The 12,990-nt window shown below is 46.3% G+C and overlaps 1 protein-coding gene across 4 annotated transcripts in view; it reads right to left on the bottom strand.

Annotated features, from left to right (window-relative positions):
- Nucleotides 1-12,990, bottom strand: part of EFHC2 (EF-hand domain containing 2) — a 187,243-nt gene that overhangs the window by 84,268 nt on the left and 89,985 nt on the right. For 2 of the 4 annotated variants that reach the window (XM_039251909.1, XM_039251912.1), the window contains exons 6-8: nucleotides 9,379-9,555; nucleotides 9,078-9,216; nucleotides 1,204-1,369 (exon numbers count right to left, since the gene is read on the bottom strand). In XM_039251909.1, the coding sequence (XP_039107840.1) occupies nucleotides 1,204-1,369; nucleotides 9,078-9,216; nucleotides 9,379-9,555 (482 nt within the window). The remainder of the gene's footprint in view (nucleotides 1-1,203; nucleotides 1,370-9,077; nucleotides 9,217-9,378; nucleotides 9,556-12,990) is intronic. The other 2 variants (XM_039251910.1, XM_039251911.1) reach the window with 2 other exon arrangements.

Below are 12,990 nucleotides of genomic sequence, written 5' to 3'. Positions count from 1 at the left end.
AGAGGTTCCTCAAAAAATTAAAACCACCGTATGAGCCAGTAATTCCACTTCCGGGTATATATCCGGAGGACATGAAATCACTGTCCTGAAGAGATATCATACCCCCCACAGTGGCATTATTTACAATAGCCAAGACATGGAAACCACCTAAGGGTCTAGCGACAGATGAATGGATACAGGAGATGTGGTATATGGACGCAATGGAATATTAGCGAACCATAAAACAGGAGGAAATTCTGCCATTTACAACTACATGAACGGACCTTGAGGGCATGAAGGCAGAAGTGAGGGCAGAAGTGAGGGCAGAAGTGAAAGCACTTCTCGGACAGAGAAAGGCAAATACTGTATGATCTCACTTAACATGTGCAATCTCAAAAAACCAAACTCCTAGAAACAGACCAGGTTGGTGGTTGCCAGACTTGGGGGTTGGGTTAGGGGGTTAGGAAGATGGGTGAAAGGGGGGGTGGGTCAAAAGGTACAGACTTCCAGCTCTAAGATCAAGAAGTCCCAGGGACTTAATGTACAACAAGGTGACCATAGTTAACAATACCCTACTGTGTATTTAAAAGTTGCTGAGAGAGTAGATCTTAAAAGTTCTTATCAGGAAAGGAAAATAAAAGTTGTAACTGTGTGAGGTGACCCATGGGAACTAATCTTCCGGTGGTGATCACTGTTTTCTATCTCTTTTAAAATTTTTCTTAACATCCATTTATTTTTGAAGGAGAGAGAGAGAAAGAGACAGAGCATGAGCGGGGGAGGGGCAGAGCGAGAAAGGGACACAGAATCTGAAGCAGGCTCCAGGCTTTGAGCCATCAGCACTGAGCCCGATGCGGGGCTCGAACCCACAAGCCGAGAGATCGTGACCTGAGCGGAAGCCGAATGCCCAACCGACTGAGCCACCCAGGCGCCCCTACTTTTTTTCCAAGCATACATATCCAATCTTGATGTTGCACACCTCAAAATGATAGAATGTTCTATGTCAAGTGTATCTCAATAAGACTGGGAAAAATAAATAAAATAACCACTCAGCGATGAGCCTCTCAATACCTGCATGTTAATCCAGTTTCATTAAAAAGCTCTGACAGCATGTTCCTGGGCTTTTAATTACACAGGCTGAGCAACGCCAGTCCCGCCATGGGGCCCATAGCATCAACCCACCACCTGTGGGAAAGAACAGACCAAAATCATGGTCCCCTCATGCACCTGTCTTTCTCCATGAACTTCTTAAAGTCCCTCTGATGAGGTGTGGGCATGAGGCCTATGCAGGTGCGGAGAGAGTCCTCCTCAGAACCAAAGCCGTTGTAAGGTGGAAATTTCCTTTTTATTTTCAGAGGAGGCGGAGCCTTGCATGAAATGGAGTTGAAGTTCTCTGCAACAAAACAAAGGCAAATGAGACATCAATCGTTTTTTTTGTTTTGTTTTGTTTTGTTTTGCCCCGATTGTGGCTGTTTCGAAAGGTCTGTTATGTTTTTAAGATGGACATGGAGATCTCTGTGGACTATTTTAAACTCTTTCAAAGAAAACACAGCAAAATCCTGGGAGGGGAGGTTTCCATCGTGTTTACAAAACCACAGAACTCACTCAATAATCGCCACTGGTTGAAAAGAAAGGAAGGGAGAAAAAAAAAAAAAAGAAACGGCCTATGTCAAATAAGTAAACATTTCTCCTTTGTCATCACATCCCTGTTTCTGACTATTTTTTGTTCTTCCGTGACTTTCCCAATGATATGAAATTCAAACTCGGAATGCTTTGCCACCCGCCCAACCCAGATTTTAACCTGGAATTCAGCCCTCTCCGGTCTTCACTCAACACTCCCTAATCAAACTCCTTCCCAAACAGGCCCGATTCCTCACTGTTTTGCCTTTACCTTCCCCTTGCACCGTCCCCTCCTTCAGGCCACTTCTTTTCCTTCAGCTCAGCTCCAGGCCGTGGCACTTCCCCATCTGGTTACAAAACCAAACCGAAACTCCTCACCGGCCACGGCTCTGGGTTGCTCTTGTTTTGGTGCCCAAGAAAAGGCTGCAATTGTACTCAAATGTGATGGAGGCAGAAAAACCAAGAATAAAACCGAAAACAAATACACAAACTTGAAAAAATAGACACCGCTGACTCGCTCAAAGGGAGCGTCCTGTGTAAGTGCTTTTCTTTATTTTTATCCGATGTGAGGATGGAGCGATGGGCAGAGGGCTGGGGACATATGTGAAATAGCCTGGGAGCTGTTACGCACTCATCCGTGAGGCTATATCATCTCCAAGTCACTTGTGTTTGCCCCACCACACAAAGGGCAAAGAAAATGCCAGAATCTTTCTGAAAACAAAGCAACACAACAAAACAACTCATGCAATAATCTAAGCTTGAGTATCTCATAGGTGTTGCCATTCATGATAAGCAATGATTTCCTTTTCCCCATCAACCTTTTTTTTTATTAATGTTTATTTTTGAGAGAAAGCAAGTGAGCATGCTCAGGGGAGGGTCAGAGAGAGAGGGAGACATAGAATCTGAAGCAGGCTCCAGGCTCTGAGCTGTCAGCACAGAGCCCGACGCGGGACTCGATCCCACAACCCGGGAGATCATGACCTCGGCAAAAATCGGACACTAAACCGACTGAGTCACCCAGGCACCCCTCCGCTGTCAAAGTTCGAATAGAAGGAAGAGAAGAGATTTAAAGCACACCTCTATACTTGAAAATACACATCAATTTGTCATCCGAGGCAACCAACCTCTTAACATTGAGGGTTTTGGTTTTTTTTTACTGATCAAGCAAATGGCTAAGGGTCTGAGGCTGTTTCTAATCTGATTTGAAAACATTCTCAACTTTCATGTTTCCTTAGGCTTCCTTATTTCCTTAGCCTTTGTGTGTCAAATCCCCTCAAGCATAATACCCCCAAAGAGTATTGTTCTGCCCTAACCAAAACCGTTCACAGAAGACTTACTGGTGAAGAGAATGCCGTCAAAGATTTCTCTCTGGCTCCATGAAAGGGACCAGTCAGCCAGCCCATACAGAAGTGGCTTAGGATCCTCTCCTATTGCTATTTTCGTGGCAATTAAAATCTCGGTAATAAAGAGGAAAGTTCAAATCTTGGAATTAGGCAGAGCTGCCGTCGACCCATATCACTGATAACCGGTAAATCAAACACACCACTGCGGGGCACCTTGGTTTCAGGGAAAGGACCACAGGACGGCAGGGAAAGCTCGATGTGATTGTTAGAAAATCGAGGCATGATCAGTTTCTTCTTGCAGGGGACGCACACATACATACAGCCCTACCTACTGATCTTAACGGTGTCACCAAAAGGGGACATATACCGAACCACAAAATAATTTAAGAATGCCTTCTCTGCCTCTCCCCTCCCCGGAATGACAGGTTTTATAACAGTGTTGTTTGCTCTCAACTACATAATTTTTGCAACAGATTTAAGTAACAAAAGAACCAATTTAGAGCTTTCCTCTGCACCCACAGCGCCATCTAGTGTATAGAAGCCGAGACGTGTTCCACTCTGTCATGCCTGACTTTGGTATCACGTACGTCTTTTTGGATACTCTGACTCCAGATCGCATTTCTCTGGGTAACTGTACAACTCACAAGGCTTTCGACTTGCACCTCAGTATGTTTCCTGTCTGGTTTTCGATCATCCAAGCAACCTGCATGCCTCAGGTATTAAAACATGTTTGTTGAATAAATGCAAAATTATACATTTTTGTACGTGGCATCTTCCCAAATACCTTCTTAAATGGCACTCTGAACTCTGAGACACATCTGTGTTTCCAACAGCCTGATTCCTCTTATTGTGAGCGACTTGTAAAATGCATGTATATTGAATCCCTACCCACGAATAACTAGATTCCAACAGAATTACAGAAAGATGATGTTTTTATTTGAGAAAAAAATTTTTTAATGTTTATTTTTGAGAGCGAGAGACAGAGGATGAGCAGGGGAGGAGCAAAGAGAGAGGGAGACACAGAATCCAAAGCAGGCTCCAGGCTCCGAGCTGTCAGCACAGAGCTGGGCACAGGGCTTGAACCCACAAACCACGAGAACATGACCTGAGCCGAAGTCAGATGCTCAATTGACTGAGCCACCCAGGCGCCCCAGAACAATGATGTTTTTAAAAGGAATCTTAATGATCTTTCACGGTGTTTTACTATTTGCCATCTCAGTTGGAAACAATGCTGGACAAAGCCTTTAATCGCCTCAAAGTTCTTTTTTTTTTTTTTTAACATTTGTTTACTTTGAGAGCAGAGCATGAGTGGGAGAGGGGCAGAGGGAGATAGAAAGAGAATCTCAAGCAGGCTCCACATCATCAGCACAGAGCCGGACACGGGGTTCAATCTCACGAACGAACCATGAGACAGTGACCTGAGCTGAAATCAAAAGTCAGCCGCTTAACTGACCAAGCCACCCAGGCGCCCCTCAAAGTTCATGCTGTATGTTCTAGTAACCCAGATACGGACCCCGATTTTGGGAGGCCTGAAGCTTACATAATTTGGGAGAAGTGCTTCAATACAAAGACTGCCAAATCACGAAGACAAAATTCGGTTCAGGGCTTTAGATTGGGGCTCAGGCAATGGAAGAATCCTACAGCTCAGACTTCATTAACATCAGAGTAAACCCCCCTCAGCTTGGACCTAATGCCCAGGCCAAATGGTTTTGGTGGGATGCTCGTTCTGGGGTCAAATAATTAGTGAATCACGTAATTCCTGAGCTCTCGCTAGAAAATCCTTAGGGTTTACCCATTCCTCAACCCCCTCTGTACTTCATGGTGGAGGAAAAAAGAGGCAAAATCGTCCGCTCCATAAAGGCCATGCGATGCAACCAGAAGCGAAGCCTACCCCTGATGCCACTAATTTGCTCAGATGACCGTTAAATTCTCATCTTGGATGTCCCACTGCTTTCCAGCGCCAAGAGTTCAGAGTTCATTAAGAGGCCAGAAATAAATCCACAAAATGAAAGATGCTTTCAAGAATGCTGCTCTCATCCTTAACGTCAGCACAGCCTGAGATGCACTTAAGAGCAATGGAAAGAGCTGGGTTTCTGACTGGTTTGGGCTGTCCCAGCTAGGAAGGTTGGATAAGCAAGTCCCCCTAGAGGAAAGCAGTAACAACCCAAGGCAAGAACTGTAGGTGACAACAGGTTACATTCAAGTCCCCGTTCCTTCAGTGAGAGCAACTCTTGCTGGAGCCCCTTGGAGCCTTTTCTAACCTTTATGCTACAGGAAAGTCCAACAGGCTTCCATCTGCCAGTGCGCGTTCATCCGCAGGAAATAATGAGGCAGTGACCTGCCAGAGCCCAGCAGGTGAGCCAGGGCCAGCGGGATGGCCAAGCTGCCTAGTGGGAGAGGCACACTGGAATGTTCTGCGCGAGGAGTCTATGGAATTGCTTTCTTCTTAGAATCCTTAAACACACAAAAGAACCTTGTCTTTTTTTTAGGAGTCAAATGGGGTTTGACACACGGGTACCAATCTCTCTTGGAATTCTATCGAGCCCGCTGTTTCTACACAAATACAAAGCTTACCCTTGCACCTTCCTTGGGACTAGGACCAAGTCTTTCTCTTTGTCTGCCAACCCCCGCCCCCAAATCTGTTGGGGTGTCATCAGATAGGAGAAGATACTACAGTACTGAGGTGGCATTTACCAATCTCTCCCGGGTCCCTCTTGGGAGGTCCCAGGGGTGCGCTCAGCGCCTGTCTGCACCTTCCCGCGGCACTGCCGAGTGAAGACCCGGGCATCTCACTGACCACAGTTACTGACAAGGGAGGAAGTGCGACCATGCTTATGGACAGGACTCTGTTCTGCTTTGGGCTTCGAGGATACCAGGATATAATGCGTAAAATGCGGTCCTCTGAGTTTACAGAAGCAGAGGAGTTGTATAAACAAGATCGAGACGTCAGAAGTAACTGTATCTGCGTAACATCAAGGAGACTAGCTTAACCTTACCAAGAGGTCAGAAAAGGCAAGGTGACGATTATCAGAGACTGCGGATTCACGACCCGCCTGACCCCGCCCTGCCTGCATCATGGGTGTAATTTCTAGTCATTACTTACATTAAGTACACTGTTGTTACTCAAGAAATGTTGTGTAATAATAGCGTCTGTTCAATGGGATATTGTAACATATGTTATGAGAAATATAAAAAGTCAGCGTGACTATAAACCGCATCATAATTTTGCATTTGCATAATTTTCTCTTTAAATGCATGATGCTTGGGTTATATTAGCTTTAAAGGCACAGACTCCTTTTTTTTTTTTTTTTTTTAACACGTAATGCATCATTCTAGAGAGTGAACCATGGAAGTAAGCGTAAAGAAATTAAGCACTAGGGCTCAACTGAAATGGACCAGGAGGCATCAAAAGCTCATCTGTTTGCCGAAGATGGCTAGATTTAGAGGACGCCGGTGAAGTCGCTTGGTCTCTGCAAGCTCCCTGCAAACCTCTTAGGAGACTAACATGCCGTGTGTCACCAGTACTACGTTCATTTTCCAAGATGCCACCTTTGTAGTAGCAAAATCAAGCTGACAGACAAATGTTAACCGAACGCTGGGCTTTGTGCTGACGGGATCAGATGAGGTTTTGAACCCTTTGCCACATCCTTCACACGAAGACCCTCTTTCAGTAGGACACAAGTCAACATCTTCAGTTAACTCATCTTTCCTATATATGGGTTTTGATTTTTTTTTTTTCAAATTTTAAGTCTACACCAAAGACTTACTGCTTCTAAACAGGCACTGACATTTATTAAAAGCCCAGTTCTTCTTCCCAGAGATCTATGGGCCACTAGCAACTTCTCTCCAACAGCCACCACACGCACATTCCCGGCTGCCTTGTGTCCACGGTCCCCAAAACGAATGTGCCGAACTATGTCCACGAGGGAGGGCGACTTTTAGGCAACGACAGGAAGAGATCACAACGTGGCCCCCTGAGGCTAATCTGGCAAGCAGGTGTGGCGGAACAGATTCCCTTAAAGAACTGAAGAGTGAAGTCCCAAGTCTTTTTTATCTCAATCCTTTGTGTAACCTGTGTGTCTTCTCCCAGGATAGAAAGATTCCCAGGAGGTCAGGAAAGGACACAATGGGACACTGAGACATTCTAGAAACAAAGTGCCTTGTCTTTCAGGAGGGCTGGGGCTGCTTCTGGCTTCTATCTCAATCCCGGGGGAGGAGTGCTCATAGGAACGCTCAAAGGTTCAGAGAGGGGGACAGGAGGAAGCGCTCTGCCCCAGCTCCAGACCCCAGCCTGGGAGGTGGGCAACCCCCCCTCCCCACTACCACTTCCACTTGGGGGCAGGTACCTGGAGCAGGGCCCAGGAAGGGGGGCAGGGCTGGCTGGCACAAACGACGCTTTGTCTGTGTAGGTTTCGTGTCAGCTCCCTCCGTCTGCTCCTGCGATTCTCGAAACACCATGTAACGCGCTATAGATTTGTGCTCTCCTTCTCCTTCTGGCCTAAGAAACTCTTTAACTCCGTAGCCCCTAAGTCCTACTACAATAACCTGAACCTAGTAGGTTCTTTTTTTTTTTTAAGCTTATTTATTTGGGGGGGGGGGAGAATCCTAAGCAGGTTCTGCGCCGCCAGCACAGAGCCTGATGCGGGGCTCAAACTCCCAAGCGGTGAGATCGTGACCTGAGCTGAAATCAAGAGTCAGACGTTTAACCGACTGAGCCACCCAGGCAGCCCCTCCCCCTAGTAAGTTCTTAATAAACCACTTTTTTGCATTCTGAACTGAATTCATCTGAAGAGAACGGGTATCTAAGGAGAGAGACAAGCTGGAACCATAGGTGGGCTTCACCAGGAAAGGCAGAGCCAATTGGCACAAGACAATCTCCCAGAGGGCTCAGATAAGTGGTACATCCATTGGAGTAAGCGAGAATTCAGTGAGAAGAAAAGCATTCAGATTTCCATTTCAGTTGCTCAACCAGAGAACACTGAACTCAAATTGTACTGAGGCAGAGGGCTGGCTATAAAGGAAAATGGAAGCCCCTGGCATCAGGTAGACAAGTTCAAACCTCAGCTTGCCCTTCACTCACTGCATAGCCTTCGGCAAGTTAGCCCCTCTTTTCTTTTCTTTTATAGTTTATTGTCAAGTTGGCTTCCATATAACACCCAGTGCTCATCCCAACAAGTGCCCTCCTCCATGCCCATCACCCCTTTTCCCCTCCTCTCCCACCTCCATCAGCCTTCAGTTCGTTCTAGTATTTAAGAGTCTCTTGTGGTTTGCCTCCCTCCCTCTCCTTAACTATTTTTTCCTTTCCCCTCCCCCATGGTCCTCCGTTAAGTTTCTCCTGCTCCACATAGGAGTGAAAGAAAACATATGGTATCTGTCCTTCTCTGCCTGACTTATCTCACTGAGCATTAACACCCTCAAGGTCCATCCATGTTGCTACACATGGCCAGATTTCATTCTTTCTCATTGCCATGGAGTATTCCATCGTATAGATAATCCATATCTTCCTAATCCATTCGTCAGTTGATGGACACTTAGGCTCTTTCCATGATTTGGCTATTGTGGAGAGTGCTGCTATGAACTCTGGGGTCCATGTGCCCCTATGCATCAGCACTCCTGTATCCCTTGGGTAAATTCCTGGCAGTAAGTTAGCCTCTTTTAAGCATCAGCTTCTTCACCTCTAAAATGGGGATGGTGAGCCTAAAATCGTTGTTAGGATTCGCCTAACCAGCGAGTGCTCAGTAAATGGTAGCTATTATGAGCTTGGCATTTGAAACTCAAAAGTAAAATCCTAACTACAGAACAAAGATTCTAAGCGTTTAAATATTATTTTCTTATTTAAAATGTTTTTTTTTTTTTTTAATTTTAGAAAGAGAAAGAGACAACACAAGTCACGGAGAGGGACACGGGAGAATCGCAAGTAGGCTCCATGCTCAGTGCAGAGCCCAATGCAGGGCTCCATCCCACGACCCTGGGATCATCCTCTGGGCAAAAATCAAGAGATGGACGCTCAACCGACTGAGCCACCAGGCGCCCCTAAGTATTCTTTTCTTTTCTTTATTATTATTTTTTTTTTACAAATAGTTTATTGACAAATTAGTTTACCTAAGTATTATTTTCTAACTGATATATCTCACTTACCAATTCCATATTTAGTCTTGTAATAAGTCTTTGTGAATTCATCACAGTCGCAAAGAAGCACTTTTCTTCCCCACACGTTGATGGTGGCTCCTATGAACAGGTCACCGTCTTTGTAAAACTCCTGGTCCACTTTTCCTAGCTGATAAAAACAAAGCAACAAGGCACTGGCACCACAGACCCTCTGAAGACCTAGGCATCCTTTCCCAAAAGAAAAAACAAATTGTAAAAAAAACCACAAAAAAACAAAAAACCCTCAATTATATCATTTATAATCAATTTCACAAGGGAATCCATGACTCACCCTATATTTTCGGGTGCCGGGAAAGTCACATCGGAAACAGCAACAAAACGTGAGGTTCCTCACCTTGTATTTATCCAACAGATAGTCATCCACCCGTTTCCCTGACGTGCCACTATACACATTAAGAACTGCTCGATCTGTTATCTGACCTGGCTGAAAGACTCCAGGAGGGCCAAACTGGAAGAGAAAATCCAAACAACGTGTGGTAGGTGGCCTAGTGAACACGAAGACAGTCACGGTGAGGGGCTCAAGCAGGAAATATGCACAGTATGGGAAAGGGAGCAAAACGCACCCCCTGAAATATGCCTCTTGGGTGTATGGACTATTTTGAGCTGGTTATTCTGAACAAAACAGCACACCCAGGAGAAGCGGAGTACAAGTTACCCTTTACTTAGAAGCATTTGTAAGAATGTCTCCCTCTCGGTACCAGGAAGAGAAGGCAGGCTGAAAATCTCTAAAACCTCTGACCCATGGGGAAGACAACAACCTAAATCTGCGTAACAGCCTCACTCTTGTTTACCGTGCTTTCCTTGGTGACCCCCTATAACCGGCTTCACCCCCCCCCCCCCAACCTGGCAACTTGTTCCCCATTGAGCCAGAGAAGGTATGTAAGGTGATGGCTTGGGCCATTTCAGGGCGCTACTCCATTTTCCTAAATCTCTCTCCTGAGTGCAGGAAGTATACATGTTATTAAACGTTCGTTGGGTTTTCTCCTGTTAATCTGTCTTTTATTACCGATGGTGGGGGGCATGGTTATCAGCCTGGAAGGGTAGAAGGAAACGTAATCCGCCCCCCACCAAATATGGTTCTTTTCTGCCCTATACTTCCACACCCATCCTTCAAGGCTGTGCTAAAGGGCCGTCTTGGGGCGCCTGGGTGGCTTAGTCGGTTAAGCGTCCGACTTTCGCTTGGGTCATGATCTCGCGGTTCGTGGGTTCGAGCCCCGCGTCGGGCTCTGTGCTGACTGCCAGCTCAGAGCCTGGAGCCTTTTACGGAGTCTGTGTCTCCCTCTCTCTCTGACTCTCCCCTGCTCACGCTGTCTCTCTCTCTCTCTCCTAGAAATAAATAAAAATATTAAAAAATAAAAAAATAAAAAATAAATAAATAAAGGGGCGTCTTGCCCCTGGCCCTTCCCCTCCTCCTAGCCCGGCCTCCGTCCACACCTCCATAGCACCTACCACAGGGCTAGACCACGCCTTGTGGTTCTCTGAACAACAGCAGCCTTCTTCTCTCTTCACTAAACTACGAAATGCCCCGAGGAACAAACTGTGCCCTGCCTTCTTCATCCAGCCTAGCCTCCTGCCCAACCGTTAGCTCAGGAAGCACCAGCCAGCAGGCCGAGGGGGCAGTAGGCAGAGGTGGCAAGAGCCCCAGAGTGCGGTCGGCCTCTAAGAAACCGTGGCCCGGAGCAAGCCACCGTTCTGCTCCGTGCCACGCACCCAATGTGGACCCGGCAGCTGCGGGAGCCACAGGCAAGGTCTTCGCTCACTTAACTAAACTGAAAGTGATCCGTTTCTCACACACAGAGGAGAAATCTGAATCATCCCGCATAAGTGGGACAGAAAATGCAAGTTCAAACGTGTGAATGTATGATGCGTGGGGTGTGAGTGAGCCGTGTGACACAGAAAAACAGTATGCTTGGAGCAATGTCTCTCTTTGCCACTTACTAGCTACAGGACTTGGAGCCAGGTATTTACCTTCTGGGAACTTCAGTTTGTGGTTTTGTGCTTTTTTAATGTTTATTTTTGAGAGAGACAGAGACAGAGCACAAGCGGGGAAGGACAGAGAGACAGGAAGATACAGGATCCGAAGCAGGCTCCAGGCTCTGAGCTGTCAGCCCAGAGCCCGACGCGGGGATGGAACCCATGAACTGTGAGATCATGACCTGAGCTGAAGTCGGACGCTTAACCGACTGAGCCACCCGGGAGCACCCCTTCCCCCACCCCGAGAACTTCAGTTTTGTCAGCAAACTGCAGTAATAGTACTGATTGCTTGCCCTCTCAAAGGATGCTTGAGTGTCAAGGGATTGCTTACTGCTAGCTCCTCTCTCGGCCAGGAGAATGTAAGATCCCTGAAGCAGGACTTGAAACCCATTTTTCTTCTCACTATAACTAACCCCCGGAGCCAGCACACCGCGGACACTTGATAAATATTTGCTGGGTGAATGAATAAAGGAAGCTATGAATGTGAAGATACACTGCAAATATCAGGCATGTCATTACCATTTTTTATAATTAGTCTACTGGTCAAAGCCAGTCTGAAAACAGGCTTCCCCCGCCACCTGCTGTGCAGATCCGGAGCCCCGCCCACCTCGGACAAATCTTCCCCCTTCCCCCAGCCCAAGCAACACAGCAGGGTTTCTGGTGGTGGGCTCAGAATCCTCGAAGCCTAGATACCCACGGGGAGTTTCAATTCTTTTTTTTAATTAAGTAGGCTCCATGCCCACCATGGGGCTCGAACTCATCACCTTGAGATCAAGAGCTGCACACTCTACCTACTGAGCCAGCCAGGCACCTAACCATCAGTTGTCTGTAGGAAAATGAGTGGTATAGTAACCTCCTCAGTCGCGCTAAGAATTAAGCTAAAAAAAATATTTTATCCAAATAACAAATAAAACATAACACAGGACTGTGAAAAAGCCTTTATGGGGTTTTTTTTTTTTTATGTTTTATGTATCCTTGTGTTTACAGGTTCTTAGTGTTTTGTTTTGTTTTTCTACTATATCATCTCATTCAGCTTTTTTTTTTTTAATGCTTATTTTTGAAAGAGAGGGAGAGACAGAGCATGAGCTGGGGAGGGCCAGAGACAGAGGAAGACACAGAATCCGAAGCAGGCTCCAGGCTCTGAGCTGTCAGCGTGGAGCCTGACACGGGGCTCGAACTTGTGAGCTGTGAGATCATGACCTGAGCTGAAGTCAGAGGCTTCACTGACTGAGCCCCCCAGGTGCCCCCATCCCATTCAGCTTTTACAGTTACTTTCGGGGGGAGGCCTTGTGAACAGCATTTGAGAGACAGAAAAATACATTCAGAGAGGTTGAGTGACTTGCCAAAGGTCACACAGCTTTTAAGGGGCGACCCACAATTCTAACCCAGGTCCTTGGTCTCTCTGTTGTTTCTGCTGCCCCCAAGTTTCATTAGCTCTCAAATGGCCATAAACGTGTAGAAATCAGTCTGACAACTCTCTTTTAATAGTAAATAAAATGCAAAAGCTGTCATTGATGCTAGCCAGTGGCTACTGGGTGACTGGTGGCTGCTTTCCTTAAGAGTCACTCCCGGGCATATGCTTGTGGGGGGCGGGGCATGCACGTGTGTGTGTCTGCACACTCACAGCTTAGACCAAAACCATGCAATCTCCTCAGTAGGCTATGGAGGCCAGAAGCCAATGCCCCATCCACGGGCATGAGCAATTCTTTCAACTAGAGAGTCCTTTACTTTCTGAAAACTGCTTACAGACTCAATGCTGAATATGTACTTCCTCGCGCATTTGACGTTTTTTCCTTGTGCTTGCCTGACTTCAACCCAGAAAATTCCAACTTCAATTTGTTATATGCTCTATATTACTTTCACAGATGTATTTTTTTTTAAGTTTTTAGTGTGTGTGTGTGTGTGTGTG

Source organism: Hyaena hyaena, unplaced genomic scaffold (genome assembly GCF_003009895.1).
Source record: "Hyaena hyaena isolate Hyena2069 unplaced genomic scaffold, ASM300989v1 scaffold_402, whole genome shotgun sequence".
Classification (NCBI taxonomy): domain Eukaryota; kingdom Metazoa; phylum Chordata; class Mammalia; order Carnivora; family Hyaenidae; genus Hyaena; species Hyaena hyaena.
Note: the sequence above shows the minus strand (reverse complement) of the source record. Positions and strands in the feature narration are given on the sequence as shown.